Below are 23,624 nucleotides of genomic sequence, written 5' to 3'. Positions count from 1 at the left end.
TTATACTAGGCAAAGCTTTAGCTAATAATATACTTATCAGAGAAACATAACAGTTGATTAAATACACTTTGGAGTCTCTGACATTTTGGGAAACAAAGTTCATTTAGAAGAAACATGGAAGTCAAAATTAAAAAATGTCATGATTCAGACAGACTGTATATTTTAAATAAAGCTTTTCAATTTATTTCTAGGTTATTTATAAATATTTCTGCCATAAATAAAATGTTGTGAATTATATTATAGCCCTATAAAAGGTTGAGATGATATTAGACATAGAAGTCCCCATGATTCAGCTACAGTATATCGTTTAAAGGGACAGTCTAGTCAAATTAAACGTTCATGATTCAGATAGGCCATGCAATTTTAAACAACTTTCCATTTTACTTTTATCATCAAATTTGCTTTGTTCTCTTGGTATTCTTTCTTGAAAGCTAAATCTAGGTAGACTCAGATGCTAATTTCTAAGCTCTTGAAGGCCGTCTCTTATCTCAGTGCATTTTGACAATAGTTTTACAGCTAGACAGTGCTAGTTTATGTGTGCCATATAGATAACATTGTGCTCACTCTTGTGGAGTTACCATAGAGTCAGCACTGATTGGCTAAAATGCAAGTCTGTCAAAAGAACTGAAATAAGGGGGCAGTCTGCGGAGGCTTAGATACAAGGTACTTACAGAGGTAAAGAGTATATTAATATAACCATGTTGGTTATGCAAATTTGGGAACAGGGTAATAAAGGGATTATCTATATTTTAAAAGAATAAAAAAATCTGGAGTAGACTGTCCCTTTAAAAATAAACGTTATCAATTTACATATTTTATCAAATCACTGTTTTGCAATCCTATATAATAAAAGGCCAAGTGTGTTTGCCTGAAGCTGTTATGCACAGTAGAGACTGCGCGCGAGGACAAACACACCTGGCCTTGCAACTGACCTCCTGGCGTTGTGTGATGGAGTGGGCCTGACCGGGTGGGTGCGGACTGGGCATGGCCAGGAGGGTGCGACATGGGCGTGGTCGGGTGTGATGTGGTTGGGTGTGACGTGGACGGGGACCGGGCGTGACACGGGCGGGGCCAGATGCCGGGAGACAGAGAGCTCTAAAGAGGGGGATAGAGAGAGGGAGCAGAAAAGGCAGGGTGGATAGAGAGAGCAGAAGAGGGGGGATAGAGAGAGGGAGAGAGAGAGAGACAGCAATAGAGAGAGGGGGAGAGAGACAGCAAAAGAGAGAGGGGGAGAGAGACAGCAAAAGAGAGGGGGAAGAGAGACAGCAAAAGAGAGGGGGAGAGAGACAACAAAAGAGAGGGGGGAGAGAGACAGCAAAAGAGAGGGGGAGAGAGACAACAAAAGAGAGGGGGGAGAGAGACAACAAAAGAGAGGGGGGAGAGAGACAGCAAAAGAGAGGGGGGAGAGAGACAGCAAAAGAGAGGGGGGAGAGAGAACACAAAAGAGAGGGGGGAGAAAGACAGCAAAGAGAGGGGGGAGAAAGACAGCAAAGAGAGGGGGGAGAGAGAGCGCAAAAGAGAGGGCGGAGAGTGCGCAAAAGAGAGGGGGGAGAGTGCGCAAAAAAGATGGGGGAGAGTGCGCAATAGAGAGGGGGGAGAGAGCGCAAAAGAGAGAGGGGAGAGAGCGCAAAAGAGAGGGGGGAGAGAACGCAAAAGAGAGGGGGGAGAGAGCAAGTCTGTCAAAAGAACTGAAATAAGGAGGCAGTCTGCGGAGGCTTAGATACAAGGTACTCACAGAGGTAAAGAGTGTATTAATATAACCATGTTGGTTATGCAAATTTGGGAACAGGGTAATAAAGGGATTATCTATATTTTAAAAGAATAAAAAATTCTGGAGTAGACTGTCCCTTTAAAAATAAACGTTATCAATTTACATATTTTTTTATCAAATCACTATTTTGCAATCCTATATAATAAAAGGCCAAGTGTGTTTGTCCGAAGCTGTTATGCACAGTAGAGACTGCGCGCGAGGACAAACACACCTGGCCTTGCAACTGACCTCCTGGTGTTGTGTGATAGAGTGGGCATGACCGGGTGTGACGTGGACAGGACCGGGCGTGACATGGGCGGGCCAGATGCCGGGAGACAGAGAGCGGGAGAGAGACAGCAAAAGAGAGGGGAGGGAGAGACAGCAAAACAGAGGGGGAGAGACAGCAAAAGAGAGGGTGGAGAGAGACAGCAAAAGAGAGGGGGAGAGAGAGACAGCAAAAGAGAGGGGGGAGAGAGACAGCAAAAGAGAGGGGGGAGAGAGACAGCAAAAGAGAGGGGGGAGAGAGACAGCAAAAGAGAGGGGGGAGAGAGACAGCAAAAGAGAGGGGGGAGAGAGAGCGCAAAAGAGAGGGGGGAGAGTGCGCAAAAGAGAGGGAGGAGAGTGCGCAAAAGAGAGGGAGGAGAGTGCGCAAAAGAGAGGCGGAGAGTGCGCAAAAGAGAGGCGGAGAGTGAGCTCAAAAGAGAGGAGGAGAGAGCGCAAAAGAGAGGGGGAGAGAGCGTGGGGGGAGAGAGCGCATAAGAGAGGGGGGGGGAGAGAGCACAAAAGAGAGGGGGGAGAGTGCGCAAAAAATGGCCTGTGTACACGGGCTTTAGGACTAGTTTATCAATAATTAATTAATGTGTAGACTATTGGGGTAAGGGAAACATCATGAAATTACCCCTCCAAATTTGCTACCTCTACAACCTGCTGTCCTAGGTACAGGCCAGTTTGGTCTTAGCCAAAATAGACAATTGATTGCATTAAATGAATTCTTCCTTAACTCCTTTCATATCTTCAAATCTTAGCATATGTCATAAACAAGCTATTGGTATTTTCAGTATCATCTTGTAATTACCTCCTGTTGTCTTCATTTTGTTCAGTTTCTTTTGGTTGAGTTCTTACGTTAAGCAACATTGATTGATCAATAAAAGCGGTTTCATATAAACGGAGTATAAAAAGTTGAGTTGTCCTTTCTATCCTTTGTAATTTTAACTTCCAAACATGACTAGTGCAAAGGATGAACCCAATGTACCAACATAGTGCAGCTAGGCCTATGATAACAAGATTTGAAACGTTGCTGAAAGACAATGTTTGACATAAATTATTGGACACTTCCATGAATAGATTTTGGGCCACACTGAGGCTGTCATTTACGTTAATTTTGTTGCACAGAACAGAAATGTTTAAATATCCTGTCCCACCAGTGCTTTGTTTAGCTGCTTCCGAAGTAAAAAAAATGCAAAAAACTGCAATAATAACAGCAATGGGAGTAGTCACTAGAGGCAAAGCAAAACTTCTTCGAACTGAATGCATTTTACATGCCACAACTCCAAACCAGTGACAAATTACAGAAGTCCCAGCTTGGATGCAAAAGAGGCTGATCACTAGGTGAAGTTCCTTAGCCGTAGCAAGTTTTATCTTAGACCAGTCATCCCCAATAATTGGAATATAGCTTCCTACAACAACTGCAGTCACAAGGATTCTAACCAGACTGCTGAAAATGTACAACATATTTTTGCAGTCATTCTTCTGGTCAAAGATATCTGTAACAAATTTAATCCAGTTTATGGATATAAAAATTGCTGCAAACAATGCGATTAAGAGGTAGATAAGGATGTTTGGAAGGTTCATGTTGATATATCCTATAAAGAACATTATGTAGCCAGCTATGAGAAACACTACAGATAAAATTGGAATAGTCAATTTCCAAGTTGGCCTCTTAACATGGTCAATTATTTGAATAAGTGAAGGAATCAAGCAGACACTGTTAAGGATCATGATGTTGCTTATAATGTTGAAGTGAGGCATTGCCACTAATATCAGCATTGATGTTCCAAGGGCAACTAAGCTCTGACTAATGCAAACCTGTGGAAAGAAACACAAATCAGTTACTGATGAAACCACTATAGAGTACATAATTTGCTTTCTATCATTAAAAGATACATAGATAGATTGCTAGAGTGATAGGCCAGTAGACAGACATTTTATTTATTTATTTTAACCACGTTTATTGCCCTCTTGATATTTCTAGTGGTCATGTTAAATCCACTTGAGTTTTGCTTATTAACAGGATTGGTAGACCATAATATCTGTGCAGCAGAAGGCAGTTGCTTGTTGTACACATGAGCTTGAACAATTGGTTAAATAACAAACTAGAAAGGAATCTATATTAGATTTAATAGTTACAAATAGTCATACAGTATTAGATGTGCCAGTGGGTGACAACTTAAAGTCCAGTGAGCATCCATTCTGTTCTGTCTTCCCAAAAGATTGAGAAGATAGAATGCCTATATTAATGGATGCTACTAAAAATGAAAATGTGTGTAGCACTTGTTTTTTTACTGGCATTATAAAAAATAAATGTAAAAAAAGTCACTGGACCTTATAATATTCATCCAAGAGTTTTAAAGGAACTTCAGTCTGAACTAGCTGCCTTATTAACTGATCTGTTTAATCAGTCACTATAGACAGGAGTTGTTCCAGATGATTGGAGAATAGTGAATCTAGTTCCTCTTCTTAAGAGGACAGTAGGGAAGACTGGCAACTACACGCCAGTTAATTTAACTTCAGGGAAATGAATGGAAACTCTTTTAAAAGAAAGAATTATAACTTACAAAAAGACAAGCAATTTAAAGGATATAAGCATGGTTTTACTTCCAGATCATGATATGGACTGCATCTAGGCACTCTGCTGAATAGCATTGACAGTCTGTTGAATCCATCTAGTGAGTATTTTGTGATTGGATGTCATATACAGTCCAGATTGTGATATAATCAGTGGGTGGAGCTTGGCAGCCATTTTAAAGTGGCCAGAAACAATATTTATTTTAAAATAACTTTTTTTTACCATTCCTACTGCATCATATAGGAAAGCTTAATCTAGGGTAAGATGACTAAGGTGTAGACTGTGCCTTTAAGTATTGTGTGCAGTTCTGAGGCCGATCTCCAGAAAGATATAAAGAAACTGAAATCTGTTTCAGGGAGGGCTACTAAAATGGTACATGGTCTAAAAAATAACTTACCAGGGAAGGCTCAATAACCTAAATATGTATAGCTTAGAGGAGTATTTTTCACAAAAAAAGAACAAACCAGGTAGACATTTGCAGAAGCACTTTTTCACAGAAAGGGTGGTTGATTCATGAAATAAGTTTCCATTGGAGGTGGTACGGACAAACAATGTGGGGGACTTCAAGAATGCCTGAGACAAGCAAAAGGCTATTCTACGAATTAGATAAGTTAACACTTTTAGCAATTTTTGCACAAGCTTGTTGGACCTATGGTTCTTATCTTCAGTCAAAACTTATGTTTCTATGAAAGAATCTAATAAAAAAAAAATTTGGGAGGACTAATGGGCTCAACTGGGCATAGGATAGAATAACATATAACCAGAATGCAGCTAAAATGAACTTACCATGAACAAGTCTTTTCTAGGAGGGCATGAAGAAGTGGTGAATGAAACCTTCCAAAGGCTCTTTAGTAACGTTAGTACATTTGGTGCTACCAACACTGCTCCAATAATGATGGTTCCCAATGGTTTGTTTGAAACATGTAATGAATAATCTCCATTCATAATTATCAGAAGTAATAGAGAAGTCTAAAAGAAAATAATTAAAACATAACTGTTATGGATTTAGCAAACGTTAAAGATGAAGGGCCAGATTACGAGTGGAGCTCTAACAGTTACACGCAAGTGATATGGGGTATATTGCTGGTGTTTGCGTGCATCGAGATTTCTTCTCGTATTGAAAGTTGAAAGTAAACATGATCGCTTAAACGCAATTGCGATTTACACTAGAATGATTACCGCGTCCTCAGAGCTCTAGTAAACTGTTTTGCAAAATAAAGTGTCACAAACACATAAAAAATACATTACAAAGTATAGTTACACTCATAATACACCATCTAATAAAAATTATTTAAAAAAAAAATTGCACAAAAAAGTTATAAAGGCTCAAAAATATGAGATCTCAGGTGTTAGAGAAAAAAAAGTCAGGCTTTAACATGGAGATACAGTACATATATGTCTATGTGTGTGCATATGTATTTATATGTGTATATATGTATTTACAGATATATAAACATAAATACATAAGTGCATTGGAGCCCTTTGCAGTTAAGTAGAGGAAAACATTTAAAAACATATGTATGCAATATTCATTTTTAATTAAGGTTTTAACTATGTATTTACTGGAAATATTTCACATTCCAATGTTCTTCACATAGGGGAATATGTATTTCTAAATAGATATTTCTATATATATCTGTATTATCTATACCTATATATAGTCATCTATATATAAAGGTATAAATATATATTGTACCAAAAAACATCAGATGTATACAGAAATATCTATTCATGAATAAATAGAACATATTCTTGTATGTGCAGAACATTGGAATGTGAAATATTCATATTTTCATGTCGGGATAGCGCACAAGTAGGGTGTAAGGTTTTTTTTCTACTGTTTTTGCTCCATTTACTTGGGAGAATAAGTGAATGCGCACATGATATTCTAACGTTGGCTTTTTGTGCGCATTGGGTTAGCATGCAAGTTAAAACAGTTTACTTTCAACTCATAATGCAACCCAATTTAGTCAAAAAGCTTACTTCTAGCACAGTTAACACTCGAGCGGGAGCTTTAAATAATGTTTCACTCATAATCTGGCCCTCAATTGTTTTATGTATAATATGTTACTTAATTATATTTGTTTTACATGATATTTATTTTATTTTTATTTTTTACCCATTGTTAGTTCTCTGAATATAGGTTTACCCCGCTCATACAACGGGTTAGGGACCGGAGCCCTGCTGTAAAGTGAAAACCGCCTTAAAGTTAAAAAAAAAGGCGGTTTTACCTTTCTTTTCATTTGCCAGTGCGCTTAAAAACTTGAAAACATGTTTGATCTAACATATATTAGGGGTGCAATAGTGCTACGCTTAGTTTAACACTAGCACAGCACAATATTCAATTAGTATTCAATAATTATTGTACCTGTAAAATAGTGACAATTACTGTAGTAAAATTGCCAGACTATAGCACTGAGACACTGATTGCACTGTAATGCTGTAAACAGAGTGAACTGTGCATAACAAAATGGCGCCAGTCACGTTTCTCGCAATCTCACGATGATTACTGTTTCAAAATCCTTTGAGGTTGAACTTCAGCTCCACAAATCGCTGTATTAGCGAAGCGCTGTAAAGCGAGGTATACCTGTATTTTGTTGGATTTATTTTTTATTTTTTTTTATAATATTTATTTCTTCTATTGCCTTTTTTATTACGTTTTGCTTCTTTTTGCAAATGTTGCAGTTATTTTTAATAGATAATTATGTATAAAAAAATGCATGCAAAATACAAATCACAGGAATCATGAATAATAAGTAGAAATCATACCTTGCTTAAAGCTCCAGAAAGGAAAACCATTAGTCCAACAATGGTACAAATAATCTTAATAAGTCCTAAAACAAATCGTGAAGTTTTCTCTTCGCCATCTACTGCTGGTTTTATTAGAAATGGATCCCAGCTTCTTCTGAACCTGCTTACAAAATAATTTCATAAACATTAAACAAGGCACATATTTGCCAATTTTTGCTATAGTTGCTATTTTTAATTTATTTTTTCAGTGTATATTAAAAGGACATGAGTCAAATATGAAATGGATTGGTCAATATTGCTTTTAGAAATTCACTTGAAATATTTTTGTATTATATTTTCTCATGTGTGCAGTTTCCCTATGACTCAATGGTCAGCACTGTACATCTGGTATGCATGCATGCTCAGAGTATTTCAAATTTTGTTTTTTATTTTCCTTTAAAGGGACAGACGGCACCAACATTTTTATTGTTTAAATAGATAGATAATCCCTTTATTACCCATTCCTTTAGTTGTGCATAACCACCACAGTTATATTAATACACTTTTTTAAATCTGTGTGATTACCTTATATGTAAGCCTCTGCAGACTGCCCCCTTATTTCAGTTCTTTTGACATACTTTTCATTTTAGCCAATCACAGCTGACTCCAAGGTAACTCGACGGGTGTGAGCACAAGGTTATCTATATGGCACACATGAACTAACACCCTCTGGTTGTGAAAAAGTGTCAAAATGCAATTAGATAAGAGGTGGCCTTCAAGGGCTAAGAATTTAGCATATGCGCCTACCTAGGTTTATCTTTCAACTAAGAATACCAAAAGAACAAAGCAAAATTGATGATAAAAGTAAATTGGAAAGTTGTTTAAAATTACATTCTTTATCTGAATCATGAAAGTTTATTTTTCATTTTTTTAAATCATCTTTATTAAACTCCAACAGATTTATACCTTTTCGATAATTTCCAAAACAAGAATAAACAGTCAAAGATACATCAGCAAGCAAAAGAAATAAAGAAAAAATAAAAAAAGAAATAAAATAAAAATACTATGAATTAAATTCCATTCTGTCATTCCTAAATGATTATAATTTCTCTGTTGGAGTATATTTTATCCCCATTTTATTTTTCCCCTCCCTCCCCTCCCCCCAACAGAACCGTCAATATCAATATCACAACTATGGCCAGGAACAAAGCCAGGAGCAATCTTTCCCTCTCCCCCCACCCCCCCCTCCTCTGAGCATATATCGTCATCCCTGGAGATTTACATTGAAGGTCATGTCTTGTAGATAAGATCCTAAGCTATCTCAGGTGATAGTAATATCAACGTGTTCAAGGTTAGTCTTGCGAGGGGAAAAAAAAAAAAAAAAAAAATATATATATATATATTTATAAATATATAAAAATAAAAAAAAACAAAAGGATTCTCCTGTACCGTACCAGGAGAAAGAGAAAAGATAATGTGTCTTGCTTTTACCATAATCCCAAAAGTACCAGTTCTGAGTTTTGAAAAGGAAATATTACTTGATCAATTTCTGGCGGTGTAAGGGATTTAATAAATGGTGCCCACTTATTAAAGAAGGACTGAATATCCGATTCCTTATCAATATTGGTGTCTCGCTGCTCTATAATGCATTGCTTTTTAAGAAAATTTTTAATCTCTGGTACTGTTGGTAAGTTTCTTGACTTCCACTTCTTGAAGATTAAATACCTAACTGCCAAAATAATTATGGTAATTAACTTTCCATTGGGGCTATGTTCTTCTGGATTATTTAAACAGAATATAACCTGAACCAGTGAAAGACCCAGAGGGGAGATTTTAAGTGACGTTCTTGCCCAGAATTCAACTTTATACCAGCATTGTCTAATCAATGGACAATCCCAGATCATGTGTCTCAGGTCTGCGGCCTCCATGTAACACTTAGGGCATTTATCAAAATTTAGATTCTTGAACTTAAATGCTTTCTCAGGGGTATAATAATATTTATGTAAAAGTTTTAGATGAGCCTCTCTCCAGGTGGCTGAGATGAAAGATAGGATAAAGGGGTGAGGTGCACTGCTCAAGGTGATTGGGGAATGGGTTTGATCAGAAGTATAAGAACATATAAGAAACTAAAGAATGATTATAAATGTATACTGTATAAAAAGGAAACAAGTGCTGTAGAGAAAGAGGGCTGGGGAGGGTGATGAGTGGGATTAAAGTGAAAGAAAATGGAGAGATATGTCGAGAGAAAAGAATTATAGGCATAACTACAGGGGCCTCAGTGGTGTCAACTGAGACTGGGCCCAAACATCTAGGGGGCCCAACTGTCCCTTCAGTCAGTAGTGTTATTGCTACAAAAGGGCCTGGGCATCACTTGCATCATGTTGAGGCTCCCCTTTCTACAAAACCAGATCTGCCTTTACAAAAATAATGGCAGTGTTGTGATGGCCATGTTGTTGTACAGAAAAGCCTTCCTTCTTGGTTTGCACAAGTGCATATTCTATGGTGCAGACTAGGTGGTCTTGCTCCTATGTTGCTGCTGCAGCCTCTGTTAAAGGACCAGTTTATACAGTAGATTTGCATAATCAACTAATGCATAATAAAAATACAATGTAATAACTTTTAGTCTGAATTCCTAGTGAGTAGTAGATTTTTTACTGACAAATTTTTAAGTTACGTTTATTTCCACTCCTCCTGTATCACGTGACAGCCATCAGCCAATCACAAATGCATATAAGTATATTCTTGAACATGCTCAGTAGGAGCTGGTGACTAAAAAAGTGTAAATATAAAAAGACTGTGCACATTTTGTTAAAGGAAGTACATTGTAAAGTTGTTTAAAATTGCATGATCTATCTGAATCATGGAAGTTTCATTTTGACTTCAGTGTCCTGTTAATTGCAAACAGCCAGAAAGGGCACTATTGAAATGGAGGGCCCTGCCACTGCCTTTGGGGCCCAGTGAGGTCTAGTATATTTTGAAAGGTGTAACAGAATAATTGCTGTAAACAAATAAATGTATTTAATACATACATATTACATACATAAAATGTTTGGGCATAGCTCCACTTGGTATTAACAGATATAAAAGGCAGCAAATTGTTTAAACCCTTGTATTTATTATTATTATTATTATTGGTTATTTGTAGAGCGCCACCAGATTTCACAGCGCTTATTTGACGCTTATTTGAATTTTAATTTGCATTAAGCGTATCACAAATTATAGGAATATTAAGGAATTATTAAGGAATTATATTTACATAATAACAGTAAAATAAATAACATGGACATATGTAAATAGTCTCTATGTTATATTCAACTAGTTATGTAATACAAAATATTTCTGTAGTTTACTAAGTATATATTTTTTTAGCTTAATGGCAGTACAAAAGCCTACTAAAGAAAGAAACATCAGATTTATTTTAAGTATTTAAGGGGATAAAAGTATGTGACTTTAAAGAATGTGTGTTATCAAGATGATGTAGGGCATTCTTAACATAGACAAACTATAGCAGGGGTGCCCAATAGGTGATCGAGATCTACCAGTAGATCGTAAAGGCGTTGCTGGTAGATCGAGGCCGATGTGATCAAAATTATGTGGTCAAGTTATGCAATCTCAACACTGGGGCATGAGTAGAGTATGGTTGCTAGGGGTACCGCTTTATCTACCGCAGTGTGTGAAGTGGCAGGTCATTAAACAGTCTGATGGTCGGACGAAAAGTGCTACAGGATTGGATCTTGAGGGACATCGATTTCAACCAATCAATGTAGATGATTTTTAAACAACAACACAATTGGCCTATCAAAAGCATGGTTGAGTGAGTACTCTCCCAATGGATATGGCGGTATGATATAAGCGGAGGCTTCTGTGCTACGCTAAAGGAAGAAATCTGATTGACATCTGGCAAAGGAACGTGTTGACCCGGTAAGAAATGGTCTGCATGGCGCTATTGAAATTTATATGTGTAAGCCTCACTGGGTCATATCAGCCCAAGCCCTCGGTGCAAAGTAAAGGGGTTCAGTGGCAGTAATTTGAATTCAGTGTTTTGTAACATGGCACAAAGGGTTGCTCCTGTTAACCCGAATTAAAGTCAGTGCTACTTTTGTCGTCAGGATTAATCTGTTGTATCTTTATGCTTTTGCACATCCATGTGTGGGCACCCTTGAACTATAGTTTTATATTCCAATCACTTATTATTGCCAGTCATGTAATATATTTTACTGTTAAAGGGACATGAAACGCAAAACTTTTCTTTCACGATTTCAGTAGAACATACAATTTTTAACAACTTTCCAATTTACTTCTATTATCAAATTGTCTTCATTCTCTTGGTATCATTTGTTGAAGGAGCATCAATGCACTACTGGTTTCCAACTGAACACATGGGTGACCCAATGACAATCGGTATATCGTTAACTGGGGGTGGCGAGGGAAATGAAGTGGGTTGAAATTCTTATATTCAAGGACTGAATCACTTTGTATAATACTTATAGTCCCAGAATCCCAGAACCTAATGCAATAATATACATAAAAATGTACAAATATGTGTGCAAGAGAGATTTGCAACACACAAAGAGAAAGATTGCAGGTTGCTGGATTGTGTAATAACTGTACCCACTGTAGATAAAGGTCAGACACATAAAGAATAAGTAAGTATCAAAATCATCCGATCATTCACATTTATACTAAATAACTTTATTAGTGAAAAAATATATTGAAAGTCCGGCTGGACTCATACACATGCACACACACACATACTATTAAAACTAGCTGGAACTCAGATAATATTATTGGTATATCAGATAGCACTCCCGTATTCAAATTATAGTAACTAGCAGGGAATCTAAACTATTTATAGTGTTACAATATTGAACCCTGTTAGTATATAATAGATTATAGACAGCAAGAAAAAATAATTGCTGTATTAGTAAGTCCTCCTTTAAGGCAAGTCTACACTATTAGGATAGGCAAAAACACTGTATAGTCTGAGGTGCTGGGTATTAGTGCATGAATTAGCCAACCCAAGCACAGCCTTAAATATCTGCGTGTTTGAGTCCTAAACTGAGTGAGAGTTGCACTGAGATTATTGTTAACGATACTATTGCTAGTAATAGTTCAAGTGGTCAATATATAGACCCCATAGATATAAAATATAAGCCTTGATTAAAGAGACAAAATATGTTGAGTGCCTCTTATTGAGCCACAATATAGCTGTTTGCCGTGGTATTTGTGACCTGGTATTCAGGGTGGATATATTTGAATAAATTAGCATAGACCGATATTGTTTGCTACAAACTAACAGACCTTGTCGCAATTTTACCACATCCAATAGTAGTGCTTGATAAGCTAGTTTGAATGTGGTGCAGTTAGCCTGCTTTTTAATTAATATAAGTCGCTATTGTTTGCTGCAAACTAACAAGCGTGTCAGCAATTATAACACATCACACAATAGTGCTTAATCAGCCAGTTTGAATGCTGTGCAGTTAGTCTGCTTAATACCGTAAATTTATGAGTTTTAGAAATCTGACCCCTATTATCGGCCAGAAAATTCCCACTGAAATACTTAGAGATATCCCATTACAAACAGCCACCAAGTTAAATCGTCTACATTAGACGTAAATGAGGACTAAGCTATAAAAAGGTCTCTTCTATAGCGGAGACCTGATTACTTTTAACTGTCTATGAATATTGGGATAGTATCAAGAGTGCTAGCACTGAGTCAGCAAATTAAAAATTGGGGGTTCAATAACCCCGTGTTCGTGCCCCTCGGTACGACAATCGGTATATGTATGCAGCCACCAATCAGCAGCTAGAACCTAGGTTCTTTGCTGCTCCTGAGCTTACCTAGATAAACCTTTTAGCAAAGTATAACAAGAGAAGGAAGCAAATAAATAATAGAAGTAAACTGGAAAGTTATTTAAAATAATAATGAATGTCTAATTATGAATTTACTGCCCCTTTAACAAAAAAACTAAGCTCATCAACTATTGATAAACAAAATTAATTTAAACTATAGCATATTAAAAATAAATTAAATTGGGGGGTGGGGGTCTAGGCAGCAGCCATGATCGGTCACAATATCTGAGGCTGTGGTGTTGATCCCATAAATCCACCGATTATCCAGAGGAATTTACACTATCCTTATGTGAAACCTATAAATATTGAATGTTTACTCTCTGCTGAATCAACTGATCCCAGGATTGCTGTATTTGTGAAATCCAAGCCTGGACTTCAGGCGGTGGCCTAAAACAAGGGCATCAATACCCGCCCAGGTAACACGCGTCAGGCAGCCATTATTAGGCTGCAACAACCGCTCTTGGATTTGGCAACATAGTATGAAAGATGGCATCTGCTATGCAACATAGTATGAAAGATGGCATCTGCTATGCAACATAGTATGAAAGATGGCATCTGCTATGCAACATAGTATGAAAGATGGCATCTGCTATGCAACATAGTATGAAAGATGACATCTGCTATGCAACATATAATGAAAGATGGCATCTGCTATGCAACATAGTATGCAAGATGGCATCTGTTATGTAACATAGTATGAAAGATGGCCTCTGCTATGCAACATAGTATGAAATATGGCATCTGCTATGCAACATAGTATGAAAGATGGCATCTGCTATGCAACATATAATGAAAGATGGCATCTGCTATGCAACATATAATGAAAGATGGCATCTGCTATGCAACATAGTATGAAAGATGGCCTCTGCTATGCAACATATAATGAAAGATGGCATCTGCTATGCAACATATAATGAAAGATGGCATCTGCTATGCAACATAGTATGAAAGATGGCATCTGCTATGCAACATAGTATGAAAGATGGCATCTGCTATGCAACATAGTATGAAAGATGGCATCTGCTATGCAACATATAATGAAAGATGGCATCTGCTATGCAACATAGTATGAAACTATCTGCACAAAGAAGTTTATACACTTCTAGAGGAACACTTTTTTAAGTTGCACCGGCTCTTGGGTCGCTGCTTTGCTGCATATGGACTATAAGCTTTTCTCTAAACTCTATAAAGTCCTTAGGTTTACAATTGATTTATTTTTATTTGTAAGTTGGATACAAACTGATCTGTTAATCTACAATGAATAAATAAAAAAAGGTGCTAGAACGAAAATACAAATGGACAAGGTACTTTCACTAATGTTTTTGGAAAGAGAAAGCATTCTGGGAAATAAATTATTAAACAATTTGGTTACTTGTGCATGCTCCTTTAAAGTCTTCTTGTGATAATTATTTAGTCTCTCTGAAAGCACAAGAGAAATGTGCATTTTGAATAATCTAGTTTTTGTAAAAAGGTTAAACACATATCAGCTCAAGGACAGGACAGCTGGTGACTGGCAATTATATGTCACTGACACTCCTGATTGTCTCACCAGCCGTTTTCAGCTCTGGAACCGCAGTGCAGCTCCCAAACACAACTTTACCTGTGTGTTTAACCGCTTCAAGGGGGTTAACCAACTAGTGAACTAGAATTAGTAATGCAAACGTTGCATGTTCTAACAAATTGGAATATGAATTTAATTTTCAGGTCAATACCTCTTCTAATATTTGGGATAAAGAATAGTTTCTGGATTATAGTAAATGAAAATTGGCTGAAATGAAAGGCACCAGTGAAATTGGTTGAAATGAAAGACACCCTCCAGTGCCCCCACCCCCTTATCAATATTTTGACCCCTAGTAGTGGTTACTTACTCAAATCCCAGCACTTTAGTGCTGAGTGGCTGGTGGACATGGACAAAGAAAAAAAATCTAAAAACTTTAGTGCTGGGCAGCTGGTGTATCAGATAAGTAACCAGGGCTGGTGCTAGGAGTTTTGGTTACACAGGCGAAGACACATTTTTCTGCCCCCCCACCCCCCCATACAAAATGATATACCCTGCCATTACTTCATCTTAATATAATGTTCTACTGATTTGTTAAGCAGATATAAATCTATTTTTACCTATAATGTTAGAGAAGATGCATTTCCATTATCACATCAAAATCTAGTCTGATTTATTATAACTATAATAGTTCATTTCTGCATAACGTACCAAAGTATGGCTCTGCACAACATAGTAAATCAGTGGTGGCTCTGCATAATGAATCAAACAGTGATTACCAGTGGTGGGATTCAGCCAATTCTCACCAGTTCTTGCAAACCTGTTCCTAAAATTTCCCAGATTCTCAAGAACTCTTGGTTGGGTGATGCCATCTTCCTTAAAGGAACAGTATACTGTAAACAAAATTCCCTTAATGTGTTTCCAATTTCTTGTTATACAAGCAGGGGAGTATACAATGTATGAGAAATTGGCTTATTTCAATCAAGGCATAAAACAGACTTGCAATTTGACTACTGTTAAAGGGATAGTAAACACAATTTTTTTTTCTTTCATGATTCTGATAGAGCATGCAATTTTGAGCAACTTTCTAATTTACTCCTATTATCAGTTTTACTTCATTCTCTTGGTATCTTTATTTGAAAAAGTAGGTATCTTCATTCTCTTGGTATCTTTATTTGAAAAAGTAGGAATATAACCATTTTTGGTTTCAGCACCCTGGCTAGCACTTGTGATTGGTGGCTACATTTAGCAAAGCAATAAGCAAGTGCAACCCAGGTTCTCAACCAAAAATGGGCCGGCTCTTAAAGGGACACTAAACGCAATTTTTTTCTTTAATGATTCAGATAGAGCATGCAATTTTAAGCACCTTTCTAATTTACTCCTTTTATCAATCTTTCTTTGTTCTCTTGCTATCTTTATTTAAAAAGCAGGAATGTGATGCATAGGAGCCGGCCCATTTTTGGTTGAGAACCTGGGTTATGCTTGCTTATTGGTGGGTAAATGTCAGCCTCCAATAAGCAAGCACTATCCATGGTGCTGAACCTAAAATGGTCTGGCTGCTAAGATTTACATTCATGATTTTCAAATAAAGATAGCAAGAGAAGGAAGAAAAATTGATAATAGGAGTAAATTAGAAAGTTGCTTAAAATTGCATGCTCTGAATCATAAAAAAATGGCTTCAGTGTCCCTTTAACCTGCTTTTCAAATAAAGATACCAAGAGAACGAATAATAATTGCTAATAGGAGTAAGTTAGAAAGTTGCTTAAAATTGCATGCTCTATCTGAATCCTGAAAGAAAAAAAAATAGGTTTACTGTCCCTTTAAGGGGTTAAACCAGGGAGGCTAAAAGTGAAAAGGTTCTAACATCACAGCAAATTTCCTATCTTTTTGTATGATAGAGAAGTTAGAGAACCTGTTGTCAAAATGTATAAATCCCACCACTAGTGGTAACAATATATAAAGCACATGAACCTGGAGGCAGAATGACCTCTTTTCTTTTTCACCTTTATACCTAGACTGATAGTAGAATGTCTAACAGGAAAATGTATCAAGCTGCAAGTGGATAAGTTCCCAAACAGAGAACCTGTCCACCTGCAATTGCCACAGTTATGTTGTTTAATACTGCCCTCTCCTCTTGGGCAACCAATTGTGTTGGGGTAAGGCCTGCCAATCACCCTGAACAAGTGAATAAGAAGTGATTTATCTCTGCCACCTAGGATAAGAAGCAGAGACTGCTTCTTAAATTTGTTGTTGCAGATTCACTCTTGTAAACCTGAACTGCAAATTCTCAGAAGCTGCAAATGCACCTCAATAACATTTTCCCAGCATACAAGCCCTACAATAACTTGCAGTGAAGTAATAGCAAATGTTGGCCAGGGGGACCAGTACAACTCCCACTTTTATTTTGAATAAGTTTCTAGTGATGGTAATGATAATTTAAACACTATAATAAACACAACAGTCTCCACTATATGAAAATGCAAGGCATCTAAACACTAATTAATATACTGCATTGTATAATAATATATAAGTATCTATACAGACATAACATATATGCTGCCCTGTATAATAATGATGGGTGCCTATAGACTGATGGTGAGTACTCTGTGATGCATAATGATGTCAAATATTTATACACTGTAAATGAACACACTGTGCTGTATACTGTAGATGTGAGTCCCACTGTCACTGGCTCCATCAACTTTTATGAAGACTGATAAAGTTTAGCAAAGATAGCAGAGGTTGTGCAGTGAGATATTTCAGCCAAATGTTCCAGTTAACCTGCACTTTCTGCCTTCTTATGTTTCAGGGTATGCTCCCTTCTATTCTAGCCATTATGCTACAATATATGGCCCCTACTATAAAACATAAATTTGGCAGCAAAAAAAGAAATATGCCCATTAAAAAACCTTTGTCATGCACCAATTTTGCGCCCCCCCCCCCTCCCCTGCAGGGGCACCCATCCATTGTTGCCTAGTCATGTTTTATTGTAGCATGGGCCCTTAAAGGGACACTGAACCCAATTTTTTTTCTTTTGTGATTCAGGTAGAGCAAGCAATTTTAAGCAACTTTCTAATTTACTCCTATTATCACATTTTCTTCATTCTCTTGGTATCTTTATTTGAAATGCAAGAATGTAAGTTTAGATTCCGGCCCATTTTTGGTGAACAACCTGGGTTGTTCTTGCTGATTGTTGGATAAATTCATCCACCAATAAAAAAGTGCTGTCCAGCGTTCTAAAACAAAAAAAAAGCTTAGATGTCTTCTGTTTAAAGAAAGATAGCAAGAGAACGAAGAAAAATTGATAATAGGAGTAATTGCAAAGTTGCTTGAAATTGCATGCTCTATCTGAATCACAAAAGCAAAAATTTGGGTTCAATGTCCCTTTAAGTAACGATACACTGGGTCAAAATAAGGATATAGTTGGACGTAATTTAAGCATAGTGTCCATATAAAATGATTCCTATTTCATTAACAAGTATATTTTTTAACACTGTAATAAGGGATCATAAGTCAACTAAAACATCCAGTGCCACTTGCAAAATTATAGCAGCACCCAAAGCTGCCAAATATTTATTATTATTTTATTATTATTCTTTATTTATAAAGCGCCAACAGATTCCGCAGCGCTGTCCATGGGTAACAAAGATAAAAAGGACAGTACAATATGAGACACCAGACAAAATTTAAAGGGACAGTCTACACCAGACTTTTTTATTGTTTTAAAAGATAGATAATCCCTTTATTACCCATTCCCCAGTTTTGCATAACCAACACAGTTATAATAATATACTTTTAACCTCTGTGATTATCTTGTATCTAAGCCTCTGCAAACTGACCCTTTTTTCAGTTCTTTTGACAGACTTGCAGTCTAGCCAATCAGTGCCTGCTCCCAGATTACTTCACGTGCACGAGCACAGTGTTATCTATATGAAATATGTGAACTAACACCCTCTAGTGGTGAAAAACTGTTAAAATGCAATCTGAAAGAGGTGGCCTTCAAGGTCTAAGAAATTAGCATATGAACCTTCTAGGTTAAGCTTTCAACTAAGAATACCAAGAGAACAAAGCAAAATTGGTGATAAAAGTAAATTGGAAAATTGTTTAAAATTACATGCTCTATCTGAATCATGAAAGTTTATTTTGGCCTAGACTGTCCCTTTAACAAACAAATACAGGGGGAATTTGGAATAAGTATTTAATTCATATGCCAATAAACTTATCCACTGGACCAATCTGTGGGCATGAAAAAACATTATTATATAAAGCAAACACTGCCCAAAATATGTTTGCTTTCACCCCAAGGATTCTTTACGTATACAAGGACCACAGCTATATTTTTCAGCTATGCATTGCAAGTGTAGGGCTTGGGTAACAAATCAAATGCCATCCACTGGTTTACATCAGATGAGCATTTCCTAACTGGAGAGATTGCTGTAACCTATCCTAAGGCCCCAAACATTTTGCACCAAAATTTAGTGTGGAACTGACTGTCTGCTGTGACTAATGTCACCACTCCCATTTGTATCCACATATTAAAATGCAACAATTATTTAGCAAGATGTCAAAATTCTTCATATATAAAAGTGTTTGTTTCACGATTCAGATAGAAAATACAATTTTAAACCACTTTCCAATTTATTTATATTACCTAATTTGTTTCATTCTCTTCATATCCTTTATTGAAAAAGCAGCAATGCACTGCTGAGAGCTAGCTAGACATTATGGGGTAGATTTACCAAGCAGTAGATGCTGCTATCTACCCTCGTACTTTCCGACTCGCCGGAAATGTAAGTTAAGAAGCAGCGGTCATAAGACCGCTGCTCCTTAACTCATCAGCCACCTCTGAGGTGGCGGACAGCAATCAGCCACGAATGCGCAGGGGGCGGCATTGCACAAGCATTTCACTATAAATGCTTGTGCAATGATAAATGCCGACAGTGTATGCTGTCGGCATTTATCGATGTGCGGCGGACATGATCCGCTACAGCAGATCATGCTCGCCCGCACATTGATAAATCTACCCCATTGGGTGAGCCAGTTACATGAGTCATATAGGTGCAGCCACCAATCTGCAGCTGCTGAGTCTACCTAGGTATCCTTTTTAACAATGGATATCAAGAGAACAAAACAAATGAGATAATAGAGGTAAATTGGAAAGATGTTTAAAATCACACTCTCTTTCTGAATAATTAAATTTTTTTAAAAAAAGAGTCTTATCTCCCTTTAAGGATTTAATTAATCTTTACATATTTTCTCCTGTGTGTATAGATCACATATTGTATACATATATTTTTAAGGTATTTATTTATATGTTTTTATATATAACACCTGGTCATAGCAATAAATAAAGATACTAAGTGAATGTCAAACTATTTTTAATACTATAACATCATGTTTACTTGTTAGTGGATTTACAGAGCAGTGATCAACACTGCCCACAATATATACTGTATATAGATAGATAGCAACAGAGTGCTTAGGCAGCATTGGGTGTGGTGTATTTAGGACCCAGTGTTTTAAGAAATCACTATCCTGATATGTGAGATAATACAGACAGCCCTAGGGGGGGGAAAAGACTTTGTTTAAACTTAACTAAGTTTTTGTGTATTATGAGTTCCCTGGGGTGGAGTATTTGAAAGAGAAGAATGGGCTGATTATACACCTTACTGTCATGGTTATTGAATGTACAAGATTCAGTCCAGATTTTACTGGTTTCTTTTCTCTCTAATGTAATTAATGTGATAATGCTCACCTGGAGTGTGCTGAGGCTATAAAGGTCTCGTTAATAATCAGGGTGGTGGTGTGTTATTTAGTGTTGGAGGGTAAAACTGGTGTCAAACAATGTTAAACAGACTGTTACAAATCCTGTAAAACTGGAGTTTATTTAATTTGCTGAATATTTTTTGAAATATACAAATAAACAGGCTGTAGTCTTTTAAACTTGACATATGTTTTGGATGTGTTTTCCTTAAAACCATTAAAGGCTATGCAGGTAAATATCTAGACAGGTTACAGTGTGTGTATATGTGTGTATGTATATATATATATATATATATATATATATACACACACACACTTCATGCACAACCTGACATAGCTCTGAATAGCTTATTACACAAAAGTTCCATTTATAGGTTCATTAAGTATTATAAAGAGAATACCTAATGATATAGTAAAATATTAAGGAGCTGAATAGAAAAAAAAGTAGTGGCGATACCTTTATCATTTATAATCATCTTGTATTTTGAACTTGTGCAAAAAAAATAATAATATTTAAACACACTGTGCTTCCATTCAGTCAGTTTTTGATTCAAATCCCACATTGATGGGTTTTTTTTTTCTCCATTTATAAAAGAGTGGTTCCTGATTGGTCACTACTAATTCACCTAAGTTATTCAAATCATGTAATCTGTTATAGGAAACTATTATGAATGTGAGGACTTCGTAACAGAGAAAGAAGATATTTTTGAAAGAGTTCTTATCTACTCAGAGTAGAGCTCAATTTCTAAGGATTAACAAATAAGAGAACAGTCAAGTCATAGCACTGCGGAACCTGTTAGCGCTCTACAAATACCTGATGATAATAATAATAAAGTTACATTATGGATCAGTAAAATCATACTACACAATGTTTAATAAGATTGTATAAATATCTAACAAAATTTTGACACTTACAGTAAAAACACTAAAATGTTATTAAAATAGTTCTATTAGCTAACAGACTAGATTTAATGCAATGCGTAGCTTTAATATAAAAATGACTAACTTTTAAAATCAGAAAAATATATTTAGAATTTTTATTTTATCAATAGTGCAATAAATCAGTGCCATCTTTTAAAATTAGTTTATTTTTATTTTCACTGGGAGACTGCAGATTTAGAATAGTTTTTTTTTATATTATAGTGTTACAGGTACATCATTTATTTATGTTCTTCTCCAGTAAATACAGTACATTTGCAAAATCAACAAATGCATGATAAAAAGAGAATGCAATAGCACTTAGTTTAAACTTCACATGAGTAGTAGATTTTTTTCTGACACATTTCAAAGTGATGTCTATTTCCACTCCTATATCATGTGACAGCCATCAGCCAATCACAAATGCATATATGTATATTCTGTGAATTCTTGCACATGCTCAGTAGGAGCAGGTGACTCAACAAAATGTGCACAGTCTTTTTATATTTAATCTTTTTAAGTAAGTAAATTGGAAAGTTGTTTAAAATTGCATGCTCTATCTGAATCATTAAAGTTTAATTTTGACTTGTGTCCCTTTAATGCTATATAATTTTTTAACTTTGCAACATTGGATTCATATTTTAAAATTTTCATTGCATTTATTTAGCAACATAGTTTTATTTTAGGAACATTATACTGCATATTTGTACAATAAAATACATATTTTTAAATATTTTCCCTCATGCCTATTTTTAAATACTCAAAATATGAAGTACTCCAAATATTTAATAAAATAAGAGACCATTTCTAGTCCAGAACAGCTTCTCCCTAAAGGCTGATTCTCAAAAACTTGCCTGCATGGTGAGAAATCATCAGCATATTTTACTGACGGTCTCTCAAAAACTTTTTGTGAACTCCCTTTAAAAGGACATGGTGCCCATTTGTTTTCTTTCATGATTTAGAACATAAAACTTTTCAATTTACTTCTATTTTCAGTTTTGCTTCATTCTCTTGGTAGATAGACAGACAGATAGATAAAGATTGATTACAATTATACAAAAATAAGTTAATAAATAAATAAATGGTAACATACTTATCTTTATCTTCTCTAGCACTTTCTCTGTTATAAGCCATTGCTGTGTTTGTTTTTCAGGGTTCTTTGCTTGAAAGACAAAAAGAATGTGGAATTCTCTTCAGGCAATATGAGGCTTTTATAGTCACTAGAAGGAAGTTTCCAAAAGTCCCGCCTTTTACATTATCAATACTGTTTGTAGGTTGTTTTCACTTTCCTGGGAGTATCTTTAAAGCGGCATGAAACGCCACATTTTTCTTTCATGATTCAGATAGAACATGCCATTTTAAACAACTTTTTAATTTACTTCTATTATCTAAGTTATTTCATTCTCTTGGTATCCTTTGTTAAAGTAGCAGTAATGCATTACTGGGAGATAGAGGAAAGCCAATGACAATACATTTATATGTGCATCCACCAATCAACAGCTTCTGAGCCTACCTAGGTATACTTTTTCAACAAATTAGATAATCGAAATAAATTGGAAAGTTGTATAAAAATTTAATGTCCTATCTAAGAAAAAATGTGGATTTTATGTAGATCAGTAGACGTTGATAAAATAAGTTTATATGCCAAGTGTGTATTAGAAAAAAATAAAGTAAAATGAAAGTGTGTAGTGATAGTATGCAAGATTTCATAACTCATAGCCAATAGAGGTTATTCTAGGGTCAGCAACCTTGGCTCTCCTGATGTTTTGGAACTACATTTCCCAGGATGCTCAGACAGCCTAAAGAATGTCTTAGCATCATGGGAAATGTAGTTCCAAAACATCTGGAGAGCCAAGGTTGCTGATATCTGTTCTAGAACACTATTGATGGCACAGGGTGTGCTATCAATATCTCAGAACCGCGCTAAGATTACCATCTGGTATTACAACTTAGGTAAACTGAAATTACTAGAGAATGTTTTCAATAGATAGTGTGGCCACGCTAAACATTGCTCATATATGTGTAGCACTTCAACGCAACAGTTAACAGTGCTAAAAAAAAAGTTAGCGACCCAAAGATATGGGAAAACACATTTAGGACCATAGCTCACTCAGCACACACAACTGCAGCGTTAGAAACAAATTACAAAGTGCTGTTTCGTTGGTATCTAACATCAAATAGAATGAAGCATCTTTTCCCCTCAGCCAATGAAAAATGTTGGAGATGTAGGAGGGAGGAAGGTACTATGGGCCACATTTGGTGGTCTT

At 36.2% G+C, this 23,624-nt stretch overlaps 1 protein-coding gene across 1 annotated transcript in view; it reads right to left on the bottom strand.

Annotated features, from left to right (window-relative positions):
- The window catches only part of LOC128657826 (chitin synthase chs-2-like), a 122,099-nt gene extending 99,596 nt beyond the window's left edge, over nucleotides 1-22,503 (bottom strand). The window contains exons 1-4 of the mRNA XM_053712247.1: nucleotides 22,451-22,503; nucleotides 7,365-7,506; nucleotides 5,382-5,564; nucleotides 2,826-3,835 (exon numbers count right to left, since the gene is read on the bottom strand). Of these exons, the coding sequence (XP_053568222.1) occupies nucleotides 2,826-3,835; nucleotides 5,382-5,564; nucleotides 7,365-7,506; nucleotides 22,451-22,491 (1,376 nt within the window). The 5' untranslated portion in view covers nucleotides 22,492-22,503. The remainder of the gene's footprint in view (nucleotides 1-2,825; nucleotides 3,836-5,381; nucleotides 5,565-7,364; nucleotides 7,507-22,450) is intronic.
- Between the last annotated feature and the right edge of the window lie 1,121 nt (nucleotides 22,504-23,624).

Source organism: Bombina bombina, chromosome 4 (genome assembly GCF_027579735.1).
Source record: "Bombina bombina isolate aBomBom1 chromosome 4, aBomBom1.pri, whole genome shotgun sequence".
In the NCBI taxonomy this organism is placed as follows: domain Eukaryota; kingdom Metazoa; phylum Chordata; class Amphibia; order Anura; family Bombinatoridae; genus Bombina; species Bombina bombina.
Note: the sequence above shows the minus strand (reverse complement) of the source record. Positions and strands in the feature narration are given on the sequence as shown.